At 40.0% G+C, this 22210-nt stretch overlaps 1 protein-coding gene across 1 annotated transcript; it reads left to right on the top strand.

Moving 5' to 3' along the window:
- The first annotated feature begins 350 nt into the window (after positions 1-350).
- GARIN2 (golgi associated RAB2 interactor family member 2) lies at positions 351-18888 on the top strand. Its single transcript, XM_004612420.2, has 4 exons — positions 351-509; positions 4021-4223; positions 13976-14507; positions 18535-18888. Exons 1-4 carry the CDS (start codon positions 351-353, stop codon positions 18886-18888), a joined length of 1248 nt encoding a protein of 415 aa, XP_004612477.2.
- Positions 18889-22210: the final 3322 nt, after the last annotated feature.

The raw sequence follows: 22210 nt of genomic DNA, 5'->3' as shown, positions 1-22210 counted from the left end.
CTTTTAACTAACATCAAGTCTGTGATAAGGGACGAGTGGTATTTTGAAAACAAACAGAATTATATTCTGGGGAACTTTGTTCCATTCTTGAAATTCTGCCATTTCTAGTAATGAAAGATGAAGTCCAATTGTTTAATTCATTTCCCAGGAGATATCCAGTTGCTCATCTTCTATTCTACCCAAAAGTAGATGAGCAATTCTCATGGATTAGATAGATACCCACTACTTCACAACCAAGAGGTAAGCCTTCGTCATGTCAGTAAAACAAGTTTTCCATTTAATATGATTTTGTATAATTTATACCTTTTTAAATTATATTTAATATGTTTGTATGTTTGTATGCAAGCACAATGAAGAAGATCAATAAGAAGGCTACCACAAAGATGAAAAAACAAAGTGATATGTACATGTCATCCTCCCAGGATTCAGCAAATCTTCAAGATACGTTGAATGATGGAGAATATGCCCCTTTTATATCTCCTCCCATGTTAGAGAGCAATTTTATTCAGGTAAATATTTGCACCCTGAATTACCATATAATGACTCCAGTAAACTTCATAAAGTCAAGTGAAGAGGTTGATAGAATTGTTTTGAGAAGGGAATGTGTGAGACAAGCAGAACAGTTTTAGAACCTAAGACCCCTTAAATTTATAAGGTTAAAGGAAAATTTATGAGTGGTCAGGTATAGTAACTTTGAATATCAAAACCATGACAACACTGTTGTAATCAATAATCAATAAGAAGGTTCATTTCAATTTTCCCAGCAAATTCTCATTTAGTAATTCTATACTAATTCTACCATAATTGCCATTATATTCTAAGCTTTCCAAAATTGCATTAAGAGAATATGGTGAGGGCTGGAGCAATAGCACAGCGGGTAGGACATTTGCCTTGCACGAGGCCAACCCGGATTCTATTCCCAGCATCCCATATGGCCCCCTGAGCACCACCAGGAGTAATTCCTGAGTGCATGAGCCAGAAATAACCATTGTGCATAGCACAGTGTGACCCAAAAAGCAAAAGAAAAAAATAGGAATACGGTGATATTTAGAACATCCTATCAAAGGAAAGTATTTAGATAACTTCTTTCTTAGACTCCAGAGATCATGGCCAGAGAGGTTCGGTATTTGCCTTGCACAATGTCAACCCAGGTTTGATCCCCTGTCCCACATATTGACCCCCAACCTGCCAAGAGTAATCCTTGAATAGCTCTGGATGTGGTCCCAAAACAAAAACAAAAAGATTTGGAGAAAATTTTTAAAATAATACCTGTGGCACAGCTAGACATCACAATGAATGAATCTTTGTTAATTCTGAAGATAAATTGTAATTGCTAAATTATGTCAAGGAGAAAAATTTTCTTCTCATGAAAAAGTGCCTACATTATGAATTAGACATTTCATTGCATTGAGGAGCATTTCTCATTTTTCTCTAAACTTTCTAATTTAAATTTTCGAACAGAGGAATAGAGGGAAAAGTTCAGTGGTGTAGGACTAACCCTAAACTTTACAGAAATGCTACAGTCAAGGCTAACATGAAACACACTCTCAAGCTGATCCTCAATTTAAATCTACAGAGGACAGGGAAACTCCAGAAACACCCTATCTTCAATGCCCGTGTTTTCATTGATGCACGCATTGATGCCTGGGTGTTGCAGCCACTTCCTCGCCTACAGAACACTCTAGGGGAACATTAATGAGTGACATCTCAGAACACACATGATTTGATGGTGCACTTGACCTCCTACTTGTCTCTTTCCCATCAACGATGTTTTCAATTTTTTTGCATTGCTTCTTGCATCCTTTCCAAATAATCTAATCTAAGTATTTCCAAGTGATCTAATGAATGCTAGGGGAGGTAATTAGCATTCATTAAACCAAACATAGTTACATACCATAAGTGGACAAGTTATTTCCTGCCAGAGGCACCTCTCTGAAAATTTAAACTCAGAAACAACAACATGAAGTAGGGATGTGATTCAAGTGGAAGAGAACATGCCTTGCATGTGTAATGCCCTGGGTTTGCTCCCCGGAATCACATAATTCCTTAAATATAAATAACCAGGAGCCTGCAGCACTACCAGGTGTGACCCCTACAACATAAGCCAAAACACAATGAAGAAAAATAATTTTAAATAAAGTGAAAAAGCCACAATGCACAGGTTACCCATGTATACAATGTCAAATGAAGTTACAAGTCTACTGTTTTGTTCTATTTCTCTCTAGTTCAGAAGACTGCCCAAATGCAGTACCAGAGAGACATCTCATCCTCACAACACTTTTTATAAAAACAATGTTATTAATAAATGTTTTTAAATTTTCAGATGTAGTTATTTTCATTTCTCTAGTTTCTTTAGCTTCAATAATATTGTATTAAATATATGTCTTACTACTCTGTGAGGGCTGAGAAAGTTTTTCCAGAGAGACCAAGAGGCCCCCACTTATGCTTCTTTGGCCATGCATGAATCACATGAGTCTGCTGAAAGCAATCACAGTCTTGTGGGAGTGATAGAATCACTAATTTAACTTAATCAGGATTTCACCCTTGTCAGCCCTGAGAGGGGAGTACTGAACAAATATCAGAATTATGTTAATAAGGAAGAAGAAGGACATGAATGTAGATGGGGCATTAATTATTGGGAGTTAAAACCTCATGTTTTATGGAGGGGCTACATCTGGCAGTACTCTTGGGCTGCTTATGGCTTGGTCCTTCTGGTGGTGATCAGGGAACCATGTGGTGCTGGGGATCAAGCCCAGGTCTTCTATGTACAAAGCATGTGCTCAGGTCTTTGACCCATCTTTCTGATCCCTGCAACCTCTTTCTGAGTACATTTGTTTTTACATTACTTTTTTGTTTTTGTTGAACCAGTTATTGAAACCAAGTGATGGATGGCCCTTTCTGGCTTCCTTCTCATCTTTGTTCACCCAGCCAGTTGATCTCCCACATTTTCCAGGTCTCGGCTAGAAGCTCTTCCTTAGAGAACCCTTTCCTAGTAGCCCGATGCCAAAGGTATGTCCTGGAGTTAGCCATTTAAAAACTCTGGAAGACATTGGCTAGTCAGTCATTAAACAGCCGTTATTAAAAATTAAATTGTGTAAATTTACAATTAAATTATATTCAACAACTGGGCAACAAATACTCAGAAGTAATTATTTCTATTATTTTACTCCATTTTACTATTACATATTCTTCAGGTTGTGGACACAGGAATTTGTCAAAGATTAATGAAGACATCTGTGGAAATCCATTGACTGTGTTAAATTTTAAATAGAATATTGCACATTTTTTCTTTTTTCTTTGTGTTATACTCTTATTTTATAGCAGTAAAATTCATTATAAATATGTGTATTCCAAGAGACAGTTGTTAGGAATATGGCTCAATGGTAAGATGTGTTTCTCGCATACATGAGACCTGGGTTCAATTCCCAACATTGCAGAGAAAAAGAGTTGGTATTTATCAGCATGACATTACTTATACTATACTCTCAGCCTCCTATTTTAACGTAGCACTTACACTTGGTAAAACCTCTTAGAATAATAATGGCATACTGTTTAAAGTTCATTTCCCTGGGCCTGAGAGATAGCATGGGGGTTAAGGCACTTGCCTTGCATGAAACTGTCCCCTGAGCATCCCCAGTAGTCATTTCTTAGTACAGATCCAGGAATAACTGAGCACTGTTGAGTGTCCCCTCACAAATAAATAAAAATAAAGTTCTCCTTTCTTTTTTTATTTTATTATATTTTTAATAATGTAGGCATACTGCTATTTGTTCAGCCATTGATTAAGTTGATTGAATTGGGCATGAACTCCACAAGTTCTCCTTTCCTAACAAACTCTCAGGGTCTGCGACTTGGGTCTGCCTGCTCATTAAAATGGAATGACTCCAGGAATTTACAAGAACTGAATGAACAAATACCTCATGACTCATTTCTCTTCCATTCCTCCTTTGCTCAGATAAGCAAGATTTGTAGGGGCCATGCATGTTATCAGGAAACTTCTCTTCCTATTCTCTGCCTTAGGTCAACAGGAAAGGTGAATCCATTTATCTTCATAACAGAGCCAACTGGGTGACTGTCGGCATCTGCTCTACCAGCCACACCAACAAGATTCCCAACGTGATGCTGCTAGCCCATCTAACATCTGCCGCCAATAGAGATACAGATCCCCTTTTCAGAAGTCTTCTGACGTCATCATCATCTCCAGAGACACTGGTACTCACCAGGTGAGCTATAAAGGTTGGAGGTTAAGGATCTCTCAGAAAGTATGTTCTTCCCTCAGGAGTTGAAAATAGAAACTACAGCAACAAATGCTTCAAGGGAGCACCTCACTTGTGCCAAATGAAAGTTTCTAAGTCTCAAAGATCAATGTGACAACCTGGCCATCAAGCAGAAAGTTAATTGCAATGTTTCTTGAAGTTTTATGTAATTCTTGTGCTGATCCAGGCTAATATTCTCTATCACTCCAATTTTAGTTCAGTGTAGTTTGGCCAGAGAGAGCTCAACAGGCTGAGCACATGCTTTGCATGAGCGAACCCCAGTTTCAATCCTTGGCATCGTATGGTCCTTCAAGCACAGAACCAGGAAGAGTCCCTAAGCACCTTCAAATGTGACCCCAATAACAAAGGGGAAAAGTCTAGAGCATATTCAGTTGTAGTATTTGTGCCTCTCAAATGTGAGCATTGAAACTATTTTTTTATTATTTAGTAATTAAAAAGAACTGAAGATTCATAAAAATTCCTCTCAGTATGCCCTTTCTCCCTTCACTATCCCAACTTATCAGAATTCTCTCTAGTATTGTTTCAAGTCATTAACTAGCTGAATGTGCAAGAGTAAATCTCTTCTGTAAATTTCAACTTGGCAAAATTAAATGGGACATCTCATGGTAGTAGATAATTGCTACTCTTTTAGAGCATCAGAGTTTTAGGATTAGAATTAGGATGAAATGGCCCTCCAGAGCCTGACATATATTAAAAGATTTTTTTAAACTTGTAATTCAGGTAATATGAATACAACAGCATTAACTTTTTTGGTTTTAATATACAAAGTCTTTTTTATTTTATTTATTTATTTAACTTTTATTGAATCACTGTGAGATAGACCCTTACAAAGCTGTTCATGATTAGGTTTCAGTCATACAGTGTTCCAATACTCATCCCTCCACAAGTGTACACAAGTGTTTCCCAGCACCAGTGTCCCCAGATTCCCTCCCATCATCCCCCAGCCCCACCCCCAGTCTGCCTCTATGGCAAGTACTTTTCATCTCTCTCTCTCTTTCTCTCTCTCACTTGCTCTCTCACTCTATCTTTATACCCTCACCAACACCAAAGTGCTTAAGACCCACCACTACCATCTTTATGGCACCACTAGTCCATCTTCTCACCACCACCACCACACCTCTCAGTTCTACAAAGACCAAACATTTGTCATCATTTGGTATTGTCTGTCCCCGTGTTCTGTTTCTCCAAAAACCACAGATGAGTGAAATCATTCATCACTGTTCTCCCTTTTATCTCACTCCTCAATATAATACCCTCCAGTTCCTTCAAAGTTTCTGCAAGCTGCAATAGTTTATATTTTTTCATAGTTGCATAACATTTCACTATGTGTATATGCAATGGCTTCTTTAACATTTTGATAATGTTCATGTTTTTTATTTAATTTTTCATTATATTGAATGACCATGAGATAGACCATTACAAAGCTGTTCATGATTAGATTTCAGTCATACAATGTTCCAAAACCAATCCCTCAACCAGCATAGTTTCCCAGCACCAAGTCTCTACCTCTCCCACACCAGCCTCTATAGAAGACACCTCTCTCTCTCTCTTTCTCTCTCTCTCCTCTCATTTTAGGCGTTATGGTTTGCAATAAAGATGCTAAAAGGTTATCATGTATATCCCTTTACCTACTTTACCTACTTTCAACACTCAGTTCTTGTCCATAGTGATCATTTTCAACTAATGTTGTCATAATGCACCCTCCTCTATGTCATCTACCCTCTACCCACCCTAACCCCTGATAAATGTTTGTTATTTTTTTTCTTTTTAGATCACACCAGACAGTGCTCAGGGGTTACTCCTGGCTCTGCACTCAGGATTTACTCCTAGTGGTGCTTAGGGGATTGAACCCAGGTTGCCTGCATGCAAGGCAAATGCCCTACCCTCTGTACTGTTGCTCTGGCCCCAATACCACAGTTTTTTTAATTCACTCATCTGTCATTGAACACTTAGTTTGCTTTTGTATCCTCACTAGTGTACTTGACATTCAATAAAAAACACTTTTTGAGTGTTTTCCAAGGGGGAGATGTTGGGGCCACACCTGGTGATGCCGAGAGATTATTCCTGGCTCTCTGCTCAAGAATGACTTCTGACAATGCTCAGGGGACCATTTGGAATACCAGGGATCAAAAATGAGGTCAGCTGCATGCAAGACAAGCACTTTAACTCTTGTACTATTCCTCCAGCCCATATATTGGGTTTTATAGTGGTGGAATTTATTAATCCATGTACATGTTTATTAATACCAGTTCTAACTAGTCATCTTATACAGATCTTGTTTCCTTAATGATATTTTGTGTGGTTTATCTGCCCAATTATGAGTAGGAAGTTCAAATCTCCTACTACTATTGTGTTGCCATTAATCTATCATAAACTTGCTTTATAAAATTTCCTATAACTTTATTTGGTTAATCTGTTGATCCCTTAACAAGTATGTAATGTCTCTATCCCTTTCTCTCTCTCTCTCTTTTTAACTTTAATCTATTTAGTGTGATGTAAGTATAGCCACTCCTGATTTTAGTATACCATTAACTTTTATGATTGTCTTTCAGTCTTTTACCTGAATCTGTGTTGTGGTGAGAGTTCAAGTGTGTCTCTTGTAAGAAGCTGAAGCTTCTTACAACCAGGGATTGAACCCAGGTTGGCTGCATACAAGGCAAGCGCTTTACCTGCTGTACTATCATTCCAGCCCATTGATGCCATTTTTTAAAGAAGATTTTTGTTTTTTCCATTTAACTTTTTTTTTTACTTTTTGAGTCACATTCAGCAATGCTCATGAGTCACTCCTGATTCTAAATTCAGGTATTACTCCTGGCAGTACTCAGGGGACCATGTGGGATACTGGGGATCAAATCTTGGTTGGTTGGGTGCAAATCGAGCACCCACCCTGATGTCGCTCAGGCCGTAATATTTCTTTTTTATATGAGACCATCTTCTTGCATTTTATTGCCTGATCCATTCAGCCACTCTGTACCTTTTGATGAAATAGTTTAGTCCGTGGCATTTAGATACATTTTTGATACGAAGGATTTTTTCCCACTTTGTTTTAAACACCATGGTCTACAAAGTTTGTACATGATCATTTGTTCTAGGTGTTCAATATTCCAACCCCAATCCTACCACCACAGTCACCTTCCCTCCATTATTATCTCCGTTTTCCCAATCACTCCTCAAACCTGCCACATTAGCAGACCCACAATAGTTTATTTTATATTGTTTGTTACCACTAGGTAAAAATATTTAGCTGATCAAAAAATATTTTATGGAAGAAATTTTGTGAAAATTGTTGTATCTCACCATGGGGACATTGTCTTTGTCTGAGGGTTTACTAAACTACTCTTGCAAGTCAAACCTTCTGTGTTAATGTTTTCATTACTTGAGATTAGTTGGCTTCTATGTTGCATTCCATTCAATCTGGTATGCCCCTACTAGGATGACAGTATTGTAGAGTTTGGAGATAATGTTCTCTCCAGGAAATTCAGAATTGGGCAGTTCAGCTGGAGGCATTGGGGTGTGGGAGCAGCTGTCAGGGCTTTGTTAGGGTGAGACCTGGCCTGCCCCTATCCAAGATTGCCTCAGAGGTCTCAGCCAGGAGTGGGTGTCTGAGAAATTTTTGTGGCTAGTTGATCTCTTTTGAGATTTGTTTACAAGTCCCTGGAACAAAGCTGGTATATGAGCTTACATGGTCATGGTGGTGGTGGTGGGACATGGGCCTTTGAGATTAAGGATCTTGATGCCATTTTTTGTTTGTTTGTGTTTGTTTGTTTGTTTGGGTGCCATATCTGGCAGTGCTTAGCACTTACTACTGACTCTGCTCAGGGATCACTCCTGGCAGTGCTCAGAGGACCATGTGGGGTGCCAGAGATTGAACTCAGGTTGGCTGCATGCAAGGCAAGCACTTTACCTGCTATACTATCATTCCAGTCCATTGATGATATTTTATTTATTTATTTATTTTTATTGAATCTCTGTGAGAACAGTTACAGAGCTTTCCAGTTTAAGTCTCAGTCACACAATGATCAAACACCAGTGCACATTTTCCACCACCAAGAACCCCAGTATGCCCTCCATCCCATCCCTCCCCCTGCCTGTGTGGCAGATGATTTCTACTTTACTCCACTTTGATCACATTCAATATTTCAACAAAAGACCCACCATTATTATTTGGAATTTTCTCCAACAATCAGACCTGCCAAAAAAGGCATTATTAGATAATTTGTTTTCTATTGCTGGTTATGAAGACATACAATAGTCGCATGGCCACAATCCAAAACGGGATTTTGTATTTCTGATATTTTAGTAATAAGTCTGGAGGGATTTCTGCCAAAAGCCTCTAGGTTCTGAGATTGGTTTGTGTGCCTCTGGGATCATGGCCATTCAGGAGACAGAGGAGCGGTTTGTGGGCAGCAACTCGGGGCCTCGTTGGGGCAGGGAGAGGGGCCAGTTCCACCCCCATCCCATAAGACCCCAGTCTCGTCACTGCAGTCTCATACCTGGCTGTCCAGTAGGCTCTGAAAAGGTGGTGGCCACCACATTGCCGGAGGGAAAAGGCGGAAGGGACAAACACCTTTCACCACCCAGGGTGGCACGGTGCCATAGTTTAATGCTCAGTCCAGATGCATTTCTGCCAAAAGCCGCTGGGTTCTGAGATTGGTCTGTGTGCCTCTGGGATCGTGGCTGTTCAAGAGCCAGAGGAGCCGTTCATGGGTGGCCATTTGGGGCCTCACTGGGGGAGGGGGAGAGGGGCCGGTTCCACCCCCCATCCGATGAGGTCTCAGTCTCATCACTGCAGTCTCATATCTGGCTGTCCAATAGGGTCTGAAAAGGTGGCAGCCACAGCTCTGCTGGTAGGAAAAGGCACATTGATGCTATTTTTTAAAGAGGATTTGGGTTTTTCCCATTTCATATTTCCTTTTTATATGAGGCCATTCAGTATCCTTGCAGAGCTGATTTAGATGTGAAAAAATTCACTTCATCACTCCTTCAAATATGAGTGATTACCTTGAAGAGTAAATAGCTTTCTTTTGGAGGTTCTTTTCATTTAGTACTTTGAATATATTGTACTATTCTTTTCTAGCTTGTAAATTTTATTTGAGAAATCTGATGTGAGTTTTATGTTGCTTCCTTATATATGAGTCCTTGCTTTGCACTTGCTGCTTTAAGAAATCTCTGTCTTTGGGCCTTGCTATTTTTATTATGATGTCCTTTGATGTTCTTTTTGACTTTATATTGTTTTGTTTTGTTTTCTTATGAGTCACTTCTGGGGCTCCCCAAGCACTTGGGGAATCTTGCGGTTCCAAAGATTGAGCCAGGGACTCCTGCATCTCTGGCCTCCCTTCGACTTGTTTTGATTGGTCACTGTCACTGTCACTGCCATCCCGTTGCTCATAGATTTGCTTGAGCGGGCACCAGTAATGTCTCCATTGTGAGACTTGTTGTTACTGTTTTTTGCATAGCGAATACACCACGGGTAGCTTGCCAGGCTCTGCCATGCGGGCGAGATACTCTTGGAAGCTCTTTGGATTTTCTGGATCAATGCATCAGTTTCCTTCAGATTGGGAACATCTCAGCTATTATTTATTCAGTCTGCCATTCTTTGCTTTCCCTCTCTCCCCTCCTTCTGGAATTACTTGAGTCTGAAGTTGTTCCTCCTGATAATATCAAATATATATCTTCAATCCTCTTCATTCGGTCTTACTGTCTTTTCTGTCACCTCTTCTTCATAAATGGTGTGTGACCTGTCATAAGGTCACTGATTTGATGTTTAGCTTTTGTATTCTGCTGTTGAGACTTACTAATATATTCTTTAGATCCTTCATTACTGTTTAAATACATTCTTTCCATTTTTTTTCTTTTTTCTATCAGAGTCTCTTCAAGCTATTGATTCTCTGTTCAGATGATTTTGTTTCAGATCATTTAACTTTGTGAGGATTGTTGTTGTAGTCTTCTTCAGGCAATTTAGAAAGATCTGATATAATTAAAGTTCTGCCTGGACTTTTTTTGTCATCATCTGTTGTGGCTGAATTTCTTCATTTTTACATTATTACCAGTACTGCATGGGACCTAAAGATGAAGGTCCAAACTGTTCCAAGCAGAAAAATCAATGTTCCTATTCACAAGATAGACTAGTACCTGTGACACTAATGATTTCCTTTTTCTATATAATGTAGGAGCACTGCCATTTATTTAGCCATTGATTAAGTTGATTGAATTGGGCATGAACTCCACATTACTTTTTTAATTATTATTTATTTTTTTATTTTTAAACATTTTTTAATTTTATAAGTTAGTTCACAATGTTTGATTACATTCAATATTCAAACACCAATCCCACCACCATTACACCTTCCCACCACCAAATTCAGGATGTTTCCATCTCAAACCTCAGTCCTGGTCTCAAAACACAACCGAAATAATGTATTTTGTATTGTCTGTTATGAAGAACTGCTGAACATGTTTACATAAAAGTTTTCATATAGGAAACTGTGAAGATTGTTCCATTTTGGCAGGAGCCATTAAGACATTCTATAGGATATCACTAACATGTTGTTAAAGTTTGGGTGATGTGAGCTTTGCTATATATATATATATATATATATCTGAAAATATGTATATATTCATATATATATTTCCCTCTATGGTTTATTGCCTACTATCTGAATCCCATCAATTGTGGTGTGGTAGTTATAGAGAATGGGTAGGGAGTGTTTTATGATGTCGCACAGCCACAAAAGCAGCCACATGGTCCAGGAATATGTTTACTCATATATGAGACTTGGCCCAAGCACGTGGGGAGAAGCCTTGGGCGGTTGGGTTGTGGAGGTTTTTGGCTGCCAGAGCTGGATCCCTTGGGGTGGGGAAGGCTCTCACCCACCCCCCTCTGGGGCACCCGGTGTGAAACAGCCTGGTGCGGAGTCCGGTGGCATGGTTATGGGTGGCCTCATGTTATGCTCCCTTTTGAGAGAAGCAACCGTTGTGATCTGGATCGTGGCCGATGATGAGATCTGGTGCCGGCAGGAGGTGGCTTATGGGCATGACCCCAGGGTCGCCAGAGACTGGGGAAAGCAGGCAGAGGGTCTCCGCTCCTGGTCCCGTTGAAGGTCACAAAGTTCCTCATTACCTGGGTTCCATAGGACTTCACTCATGCATGAGGCTTTGCCCGAGCACGTGGGGAGCGGCCTTGAGCATGGTGGCAGTTGGGTTCTGGAGTGTTTTGGCTGTCTGAGCTGGGTGCCTTTGGGTGGGGAGGGCTTTTCACCCACCCCCCTCTGGGGCGCCCTGGTGAAGTCAGCCTGGTACAGGATCAGGACATTCTGTGGTGCTCTCTTTCAGGAGTTTTAGTTTATAGTCCCTGGGTTTTGGTCATTCATGAGATTACATGGCGCTGGGGGCAGTTTGTGGGTGTGACTGTCAAGATACTAGAAAACTGGGGGCCAGGGGGGAGGAGGCCCAATCCTAATCCAAGCGGGCCTGCGGCTCTCAGTCACAGGTTCCCACCTACCTCTGCGCTATAGGCCCTAACTGTGTCTTTTGGTCTCTTTCGAGTTTTATGGGTCTCTAAAATAAGGCCAATAAATGCACATATATAGCTGAGCCGGAGGTGGTTTGTGGGTGACTCCCACATACCTGACTTTTGTCCTTTTAATTTCTTGGTAAATTTGGCCCCAAGTTGTTGGGGTCTGGTCAAAAGGCACAGCAGCAATTTTGGGGTGTCTGGAAGTCTGAAAGCACCATCAGGCTGCTGATGCACTCACCCCACAGTACAGGTTGACCTGCTGGTGGCACCATATCCCCAGACACTAATGATTTCTGATAGCTATGGATGCTCTTTCACCAGCTTCAAAATACCCAGATGGTTATGGTAAGAGAAATCAGACTTGTACATGACCACAGATAGCTATGAGCCAAGTCTGTTCCACCTTGAGAGGTGGGGGCAGGGAGGAGAGGACTTGGCTTCATACTGCCCCAGCCAGAGTCATTCAGCTGAGAAGGCTTCATTGGCAGCTAGGGCCTCTTCATCGTCTTGCCAATTGTTGTATTCCTATGCATGTGCCTGTTTTTAGGGGAAATTCCGGGCAGCTGTGCTCTATCTGTTATCTGTTCATCCAGAGCATTCCCTCTTGAACATGTTTCCAGTTCCCTTTTCTTTTTCCTTTTTCTTTCTTTCCTTCTCTTTCTATTTCTTTCTTTCTTTTTGTTGTTGCGAATGAGTTTAGGCCACATGCCACAGTATTCTCAGCTTACTCCTAGTTCTGTGCATAGGACCCATATATGGAGCCAGGAATTGAACTGACATATGCTGCATGAAAAGCAAGCATCTTACCTCTGCTGTTATCTCTTCAACTCCCAGTTCCCTTTTAAATTCCTGTCACCTTGTGAACTATCCATAGTTCACAAATAGCTTGTTCCTTAGAACTTGGAGCTATAAGCTATCTGTTCACCAGGGGGCAGCTGCACTCAAGTGTGTACCTGCCTGTTTTCTTTGTTTAGGGCAACCTGGGAACCACTAGTAGGCATTCAGGCATACACTGGCATTGGAGAAAGCCCAGCCTGTTTCTCAGTTTCCTCTGACCAGCATTCCATCTGTTCGCACAGAACACCTGCACTGGAGTGCACTTCTGCTTAGTGCTCCATTCAAGGTAGCCTGAGGGTCTATGCTGTTAACCGCTCTTCCCTAGAGACCATATATTCTATACAATGTCAGATGTGCCCTCACGACTCTGTATTCAGAATGGGGACTGGGAGGGGAGGGACTTCTGAAGCTGTAAAGCCATTGATCCTCTGCTTTGGGCCCTCGAGTGCTCATGGAAGGTTTGTGACCACCCACAGTGGAGATCTCCCATTCCCTCTGGGCTCTGAGTTCCCCACCCCTTGCTGGGAGACCCCATGTATAGGCACTGCCTGACACCTGGACCTGGGGAACATTCTGGTCTCAGTTCTCTGTCTCTTCTGGCAACCACTCCCTCCCTTAGAGCAGGAGGGAAGCTACTCAGCTATGCCTCCAAATTCTGTTCCAGTAGTTTTTCTAGCAGAGACACCTCTGTAGCTGCTCACTGGTCTCTGATTAGTTTTTCAAGGTGAGGCCTAGTAATGACTTATGTCCATACTTTTTTTTTGGGGGGGTTGGAAATGCAGGGAATTTTAAACTTTGTTTTCTTTTTCATCACCTTGGTCCCACCCTCCTACAAAAAGATTTGAACCGCAGAAGCTAAGCACCACACCTGGGTTCATTGTGGCTACGAGTTAGTACTTCCCATTCCATGACTGCCACTACCCAGGCCTGCCTGGGAGACAAACTATTTTACTAAATCTCTTCAGCTGCTATAAAGCAGAAGTAGAGAGGCTAGGAATACGGTTTAGCAGTAGAACCCTTGCTTTGTGTGTGTAAGATTCAATCCCCAGTACCACCCAAAAGAAAAAGAATGAACAAAAAGGTCTTTTGAGGAGAGAGAGGGGGGCAGTGAGGAAAAAGTTTCTGCCATAGAGGTAGAAGGTTGGGGGGAGACTGAGGATATTCGTGTTGGAAAATGTACAGTAGTGAAGGAACAGGTGTTGAAATATTGTATGACTGAGACCCAATCATGAGCAACTTGACTGTGTATCTCACAGTGATTCAATAAAAATAAATCATTTTATAGAAAGGTCTTTTGATAGGTTTCAAATCATAGCTCCGGATAACATTTGCATTTTGATTGCAGGTTTCTTCCTCTACAGTTTGTTACTCTTAGTGTGCATGATTTTGATAAAATGCGACTGAAAATAAAGCTAGTGAGTCGAAAAGCCTACTACCTTCAGCTCTGCGCCCCTGCATGCATCCAGGACACTTTGTTTTATCAATGGGTAGAGCTCATCTCCTTTCTAAATCAGGAGAAAGCCAAAGCTTCCAAAATGTCAGAAGTCTCAAGCCTCTCAGAAATCACAAACAGCACAGACAATACATGTTCAACAGATATCATGGATTTTGTGGCGTTCACAGAAGACCAGCCCCCATGCAGGCACTCAAGTGCATGTGAACATGCTGCTGAAAGTGTAGACTTCTCCGATGTCACCAGGAACACTTATGTCACCGATGTTACAGATATTCCAGAAAATGAAGTCACAGAGGTCCCAGATATAAATATTGTCACGGAAGTCATAGAGGTCCAAGATGCCTGTGAGATCAAAGCTGCCTCAACTGTCACAGTAGTATTTGAAAATGATGACATAAAAGAGTGCACAAAGGAAGAAAAGGTACATGACATGAAAGACTATTTTCTGATAATTGAGAACAAGAGTGTTAACATTACTCTTCTTAGTTAGCTTCCTAAAATTGAATATCAAAATCCTGTGGCACTTACAATAAGTAACACTGACATCCGATATTTTGGTTTTTGTTTTTTGGTTTTTGTTGGGGACAGGGGGCTTCCCTACCCAGTGGCGCTCAGGGGACCAAGGGCTCACTCCTAGTAATACTCAGCCAAGGATCCGAATATGCCAGTAACTTGGGTCCTGCATTGCTGGATTTCTCCAGGGTCACCTGAGTGGTGTTCAGGGGCCTCCAAGGCCACACATGGTGTGCTTGGGAGGCCATCTGGTACCAATGATAGAATTCAGGTCTACTTGCACCCTATCCCCTGTACTAATTTCCTCAGCCTGAAGATTTGATCACTTCCACAGAGAGATTTTTTGGCACTGAAATCTAGTGAAAAGATTTCTAAAATCTAGTGAAATCTAGTGAAGAGTTGTAATATATGATCTCATTAGATTGGAAGTCACTATCATCACCTTCAGATTTATTCTGGTATCAGAATACTATGATGGGGAGGAAAGAACTTTGGAATTAGAAGACCTAGGTTAGACAGTCTATTTATTAGTTGAGTAATAAGTACCCTATGTAATATGTACCCTGCTACATATTAGTTGATTCACTGAACCTATATGAGCCTCGGTTCCTCATTTCTAGGATGAGGATATTAATATCACATATGGTTTAACTTAAGATTTAAGTGATTATAAAATTACTCAGTACCTTGAAGGATTTGGTGAAATTTCAGCAGGTTAAAGTAATAGTGAAAATAGGAAAGACCAGAAAATGGAAAAATAAAGAGTCACAACTGAGAATGGTTCGGTTTGACTGGACGATGAGACTGAGAGAAGTGAGAGAGAAGTAGAGAGAGAAGTAGAGAATATTAGAATATAAGAATGGATGGAGATATGACCCAATGGGCAGGGGTGAATACTTTGTATGCAGAGTGATCCCCTAAGAACTTAGTGCAACCCCTGAGCTTGGAATATCCCCAGTGGACCCCAAAACAAGCTAAAAAGCAACCACCAACCACACATACTTTTAATACAGGATTAGAAAATAGCTAGCAAATCTTGAATGACAAATTTTATAAGTATGGACTTAACCCATTGGTAAATATTAGCCACCAAAGGCCTCCATGTAAGAGAATGAAAGAACTTGTTTTTTTCTCCTCACTCTGCATTTTTTTAACTTTATTTTATTTGAACTGTGTTTTTAACTGTCTTAATATGATGGCAGGATAGGTTGTAGGTAAATAGGTAAGTATGGAGATTGCTGCAAAAAAAATGTCCAAGGTAGAGTGGGTGACAACAAAAATATGACAAAGGGCTAGAATAGACATTTTACAGAAAAAAAACTGCTGATAATTGGGAAAGTTTTAACTTCACTAATAATCAAGACTTGAGAACTTAACAACAATATCACCTATGAAACCATTAAGAGAATAAATAGGGCCAGATTTAAAAATACACAGTGATTTAGGCCCTTGGGTTCACATTACTGACCCTAATTAAATTACTAACACTGCATTAAATTACTCAAGCACTACCATAGTGATCCTTGATCATAGCGAGTTTAGTTCCCCCCAAAATTCAACAACAGTAACCACAAAATATATTATCAACAGTGAACATGTGTGTAAGTATAGTCAATTTGAAATTTATACAGATGTGTAATCGGGATGAGAATTGATGCAAATATTTCTAAAATCATTAAGAATCAAGGTCCTTTTGACTCAGTGATTCAGATTCTAAGAGTATTTTATAAGTAATTCATCTGAAATATAAGATGAGGTATTACCTACCAAGATACCAATTTGGGAAGGAAAATAAAGAAAAGGAAAATAAATCAATCATACCACATCTATACCATGTTTATAAAAATTAGACAAAATTGGGTGCAGTCAGGGTGATATGATCATAGAAAATATTTACAAAAATTAAATAATGGGAATCTTTCATAAATATTTTGTTATTGTTTTCTGCACCACACTCAACAGTGCTTGGGGATACTCCCAGTTCTGTGCTCTGGGGTCCCTTTCAGAGGTGCACAGGGTAATATGCACTGCTCAGGATTGAACCCAGGCATGTGTTCAACATGTGAAGCTGTCTCTCTATTTTTATTTAGTGAATATTAAATGAGGTCACCTAAACATAGGAAATAGCTAAGTGGATCTAATAAATCCAGGAAGGGCAAATAGCTATTGATCTTCAAGAGTATCAGCCAAGACTATAGGTGTTCAGTTAACTTCTGTTAAATATATGTCTATTCTGTATAAACAGTTGTAAATACTTGGGTTGATAGGGTTGGAGGCCCTGTCAGGCAGTGCTCAGGAGGCCTAGAGGCCCCTCCTAGCAATTCTCAAGAAGGGAGGTAAAGGCAGAGACCATATGGTGCCAGAGATCAAACTGTGGTTGACTGCATGCAAGGAATGTGCCTAAACCTATTGTAGAGCTTTATAAATTGTAGAGCTTTATATAATGCATAGAAAAATGTTTATAATAAAATACTGAGATGAATATTATGATCCTCTTACCTAAAATTACATGTATATATGCAGACAATAAGAAATGAGCAGGTCATATTGTTAAATTTATTTTTATATTGTGGGATTATAGGCAATTTATACTTTCTTTATACTTCTAAATGTAGCTTTCATAAAAATGATTTTATTTTGAAAACAAAAAGGTTTCACACAATTTTAATGACATAAAATTTATAGGGCTAGAGAGATAGTACAATGGGTAGGGTGCTTGCCTTGCACCTCAATCCCTGATACCACATACAGTCCCCAAGCACAGCCGGGAGTTATCCCTGAGCACAGAGCCAGGAGTAAGTCCTGAACACTACTGGGTATGGCCCCAGAACAGAAAAAAATGTTTATAGTAAAATCATTAAGTAAAAAATGTAGGGTAAAGAACTTCACTATGATCAGAGAGCAAACACAAACAAACTCAACAAATGGATGAAAAGAACAGAAAATGTACCATAAAAATGATTGTTTTTGGTCTGTGGCATGAAGCAAGCAATAATGTACTCCCTTTCATTTTAGGTCTTGTAATGTTTTCTAAACATTCTCTATAAAATGTGTATTATGTTCATTTTCAAGAAAAAAATAAAGTGTTTTTAAGGAAGAAAATAATGGTATTATCTCCAAAGAAGCATTTTATAGATGTGATAAACTAGATTATGGGGAAAAGGGATGGATGGTTTTCACAAACAATGTTTAGGTCTGAGACATTCTAAAAAGGTAAAATGACAGGGAGACATGGGGTATCAACACAATCCAGGAAATGAGGAAAATGAAAGCAATGTTAGAGTATTAAACCTTAGACATAGATTCTACATCTGTTGAAAAAATTCTTGGGGCCGAAGCGTTGGAACTGCAGGTAGGGTGTTTGGCTTGCATGCAGCCAACCCAGGTTTAATTCCTGGGATCCCATATGGTCCCCTGATCCCCACCAGGAGTAATTTCTGAGTACAGAGACAGTAGTAACCCCATAAGAAGTTGGTATAGCCCCAAAGCAAAAAGAAAAAAAAGTAAAAAGAAATTCTTTACTATTAGTATGAACCACCAACTCTTATTACCTATTAGAGGTTTTTAAACCAAGAGCAACCTCAGTTTAATGAGTAAGTAGCTGGCAAGGCAGTTGTACAAAACATTCTGACAATTCAGGAAAAGAAAGTACTATAATAATTAAATGCTGATATTCTTGTTTGAATGTATACATGAACACATGAGATTTGGCATGTGCTATTTTATATCTGCATGTTGCCAGCCCCAGTATCCACAATGGGGCCCACCTCAATGGTCTGGCAACTCTACCCACTTTTACTCCTCATTACTTGTGCACAGAGGGAATTCAGTAAATACAAATGGAATATGATGGCTGTATGAGACATAGGTCCATGAATATTCTGTATCTGACACTTTTCTGTTATTTACTTTGTTACTGCTTATTATATCTATAGGAAGTAAAAAACATTCTGAAGCCTGGATGTCTACGAGACTCAAGAAATAAGAGTGAATTCAAAGAACCTTCAAAACATGTCACCATCTCAAACTTAACACTGACTTTTGAAGGTGAAAAATGTATTTACTCCACCATGAATCCAGACAAAAGTGAGATGTGTTCATCCAGTGAGGTGGATGGAAGCCTTGAAACAAAGACAACTTATCTTAAACACATGACCAAAAATAATGAAATATCCAGGTATGTGAAACAGGGAAATATGAGGGAAGCTAAGATGGGAAGTAATGAAAATAAGTATATGCAGCAGATTTTGCCGAAGATTCTCAGACACCAATACAATGAAGTTAAATGAACATATAATTAACTCTTAATTAATCAGTTGGTTCAATCTTAGCTGATTTTTATATTCTTGCCAACTTCTCCCACTATTCAGTTCTCATCCTTGCCTCTCTTCCTGGAGCAGTTTTGTGCTAAAGAAAATAGAATAGGGACAGCAGTACAGCAGGTAGGCTGCTTGCCTTGCACACGGCTGACCCAGGTTCAATCCCTGGCACCCCATAGGGTCCCCCAAGCTTTCTAGGAATGATCCCTAAGTATAGAGCCAGGAGTAAACCCTGAGCACCACAGGGTGTAGCCCAAAAACCAAAACAGAAGAAGGGGAAACGTGTGTGTGCGTGTGTGTGTGTGTGTGTGTGTGTGTGTGTGTGGAAAACTGGTACAATCAGAGCTAGAAAACATCAGAAAAATTATACAAGAAGAACCAGTATATAGTACAGCAATTAGGGCTCATGCCTAGCATAATCTGATCTGGGTGCAGAACTGAGTATCACAGGTACTGAGCAGCACTGAATTTAACCACTGACTGATTGGCAATTGAGACACTGCCCCACCCCCCACAAAAAAAATCCTAGAGCTGTTATTAAAGAACAGAGTTGTGACTTTTACTGATCCATTTTTCAGTTACTCGAAGAATTACCTCTATTTCATATCATTTCTTTTAAATATAAAGAAGCTAAATTTTGGGGGGCTGGGGCAATAGCACAGCGGGTAGGGTGTTTGCCTTGCACGCGGCCAACCCGGGTTCGATTCCCAGCAACCCATATGGTCCCCTGAGCACGGCCAGGGGTGGTTCCTGAGTGCAGAGCCAGGAGTAACCCCTGTGCATCACCAGGTGTGACCCAAAAAGAAAAAAAACAAAAACAAACAAACAAAAAGAAGCTAAATTTTGCTTTCCTAACTTTATGAAGCAAATAACTCTTGATTGTAAAAGCCTAAAAAAACCCACAAGGCAATATCACATTCCTTGAAAAACTAGAAATTGAACTCCCATTTGACCCAGCAATACCACTTCTGGGAATATACCTTGGGGGCCCAAAAACACACAGCAGAAACATTATCTGCACTCCTATGTTCATTGCAGCACTATTCACAATAGCCAGGATCTGTAAACAACCTGAGTGCCCAAGAACATACGAATGGACAAAGAAACTATGGCACATCTACACAATGGAATACTATGCAGCTGTTAGGAAAAATGAAATTTGTCTATAAATGGATGTACATGGAGAGTATCATGCTGAGTTAAATAAATCTGAAGGAGAGGTACAGATAGAGAATGACTGCATTCATTTGTGGTATATAAAAATATATATAGTAGAAGACTAATATCCATGGTCAGGGAAAACAGGGGCTAGGAGAACTGGTCAGTGGTTGGAATCAACCACAAGTGTGTGTGGGCAGAAGGTAGGTAAGATAGAGAAGAGACCAGTATAACAGTAATAGCTGGGAATGATCACGCTGGACAATATCTGAGTGTTAAAAGTAAGTAAAGGAATATTCTTGATAACCTTTCAGCATCAATATTGCAAACTACAATGCCCAAAAGGAGAGAGAGACATACAGGAAGAGAAGAAAACCACCTGCCATAAAGGCAGGAGGGGTATGGGGAGGTGTAGGTGATGGAAGGGAACCTGGGGACACTGTTGCTGGGAAAATGTACACTGGTGGAGGGATGGGTGTTGGAAAACTGTGTGACTGAAATCCAACCATGAATATCTTTGTAAAGGTCTATCTCACAGTGATTCAATAAAAAATTTTTTTCTAACCACAAGGAAATTCTAGAATATGAGTACTTTTAACAGTAAGTGGACAATTTGTAGACTACATGGATGCAAAATATTACAAGGATAATATAAAATTAAGGATACTTTATGGGGCTGGTATAGTGAGTAGGATACTTGCCTTACACCATGGCCATCTAGGATTCAATACTGGCATCCCTTGTGGTCCCCTGAGTCCTCCAGAAGTAATTCCTGAGTGCAGAGCCAGGAGTAAGTCCTGAGTATTGCTGGGTGTGGCCCAAACAAATATCCATAAAAATCTAAATATACTGTCAATATGAATTATTAAGCATAGGGGCTGGAGCGATAGCACAGCAGGTAGGGCGTTTGCCTTGCACGCGGCCGACCCGGGTTCAAATCCCAGCATCCCATATGGTCCCCTGAGCACTGCCAGGAGTAATTCCTGAGTGCAGAGCCAGGAGTAACCCCTGTGCATAGCCAGGTGTAACCCAAAAAGCAAAAAAAAAAAAACAATTATTAAGCATAGAAGAGCAGAAGAATCATAATACTTGAGGTACATTTTGTTGACATGACATTGTTATGATAAATATTTACAAAATAGTTATCCTTCCGAGGGATAAAGAGCTTTTTCTAAGAGCCAGAGAGAGCTCAACACACTGGGGTTCATACTTTGCATGTAAATGTCCAGGTTCAGTCTCCAGCACTGCACGGTCTCCTCTACACCGCCAGGAGTGACAACACAGGGCCAGCAGTAGCTCCCAAGAACAGCTGAGTGTGGCCCCAAAACCAAACCAAGCCAACAAAATGTTTTTTTATTTGTTGTTAATGGAAATTAACAACAAAATGTTAATGGAAAAAAACTGCAACTTGAATACGAAAAATTATATTTATAGAAATGGTGAATCTTCATATATTGCTTTATTTAAATGTTTTATGGCCCTCACTGATATATTGAAATTATTAAAGACCATTCTTCTACTGTATTCCTTTCTATTCTCTCTGAGAGAATATTCTCTCTAAGAGAGAAAGAGAGCAAGCCAGAGAGGGAGAGAGATTATTAAAAGTATGAGGGTGAGTAAAAGAAATTTGTCTGGAGTTAAAAAAATACTCAAAGCTATCTTAAAGGGTGGCCAGAAAAATATCACAGGGATAAGGTGCTTGTGTTGCATGTGTAAGGCTAATCCCAGTTAAATCCCCTGCACTGCATATAGTACCTCTGAACATTACCAAGAGTAATCCCTGAGCACAGATCCAGGAGTAAGCTCTGAATACCGCTAGGCATGGCCCCAAAACTAAAATATAAAGCTATTTTAATGATCTAAGGATTAGCTACTCTATATGGACTTTCTCTTTCACTTTGTCTCTTAGCTAACTCTTGATAAGGGAAATAAAAGAGTATGAAAAAAGCTCAAGATATTGATAGACCTTGAACTCAGAGTTATGTTAGCTTTTGGACTACATAGTTTTCATAATTCAAGAGCCTCTACATCCAAGGCAAAGTATTGGCAGGTCTCAGTTAAGATTTATAATTGTTTTGGTTGCTTGCTCTCAAGCAAAACATCCCTTGCTTTCTAGTATTATATGCCAGTAATT

This window comes from Sorex araneus, chromosome 3 (assembly GCF_027595985.1).
Source record: "Sorex araneus isolate mSorAra2 chromosome 3, mSorAra2.pri, whole genome shotgun sequence".
Taxonomy (NCBI): Eukaryota; Metazoa; Chordata; class Mammalia; order Eulipotyphla; family Soricidae; genus Sorex; species Sorex araneus.
This window is presented reverse-complemented; position numbering and strand designations above follow the sequence as displayed.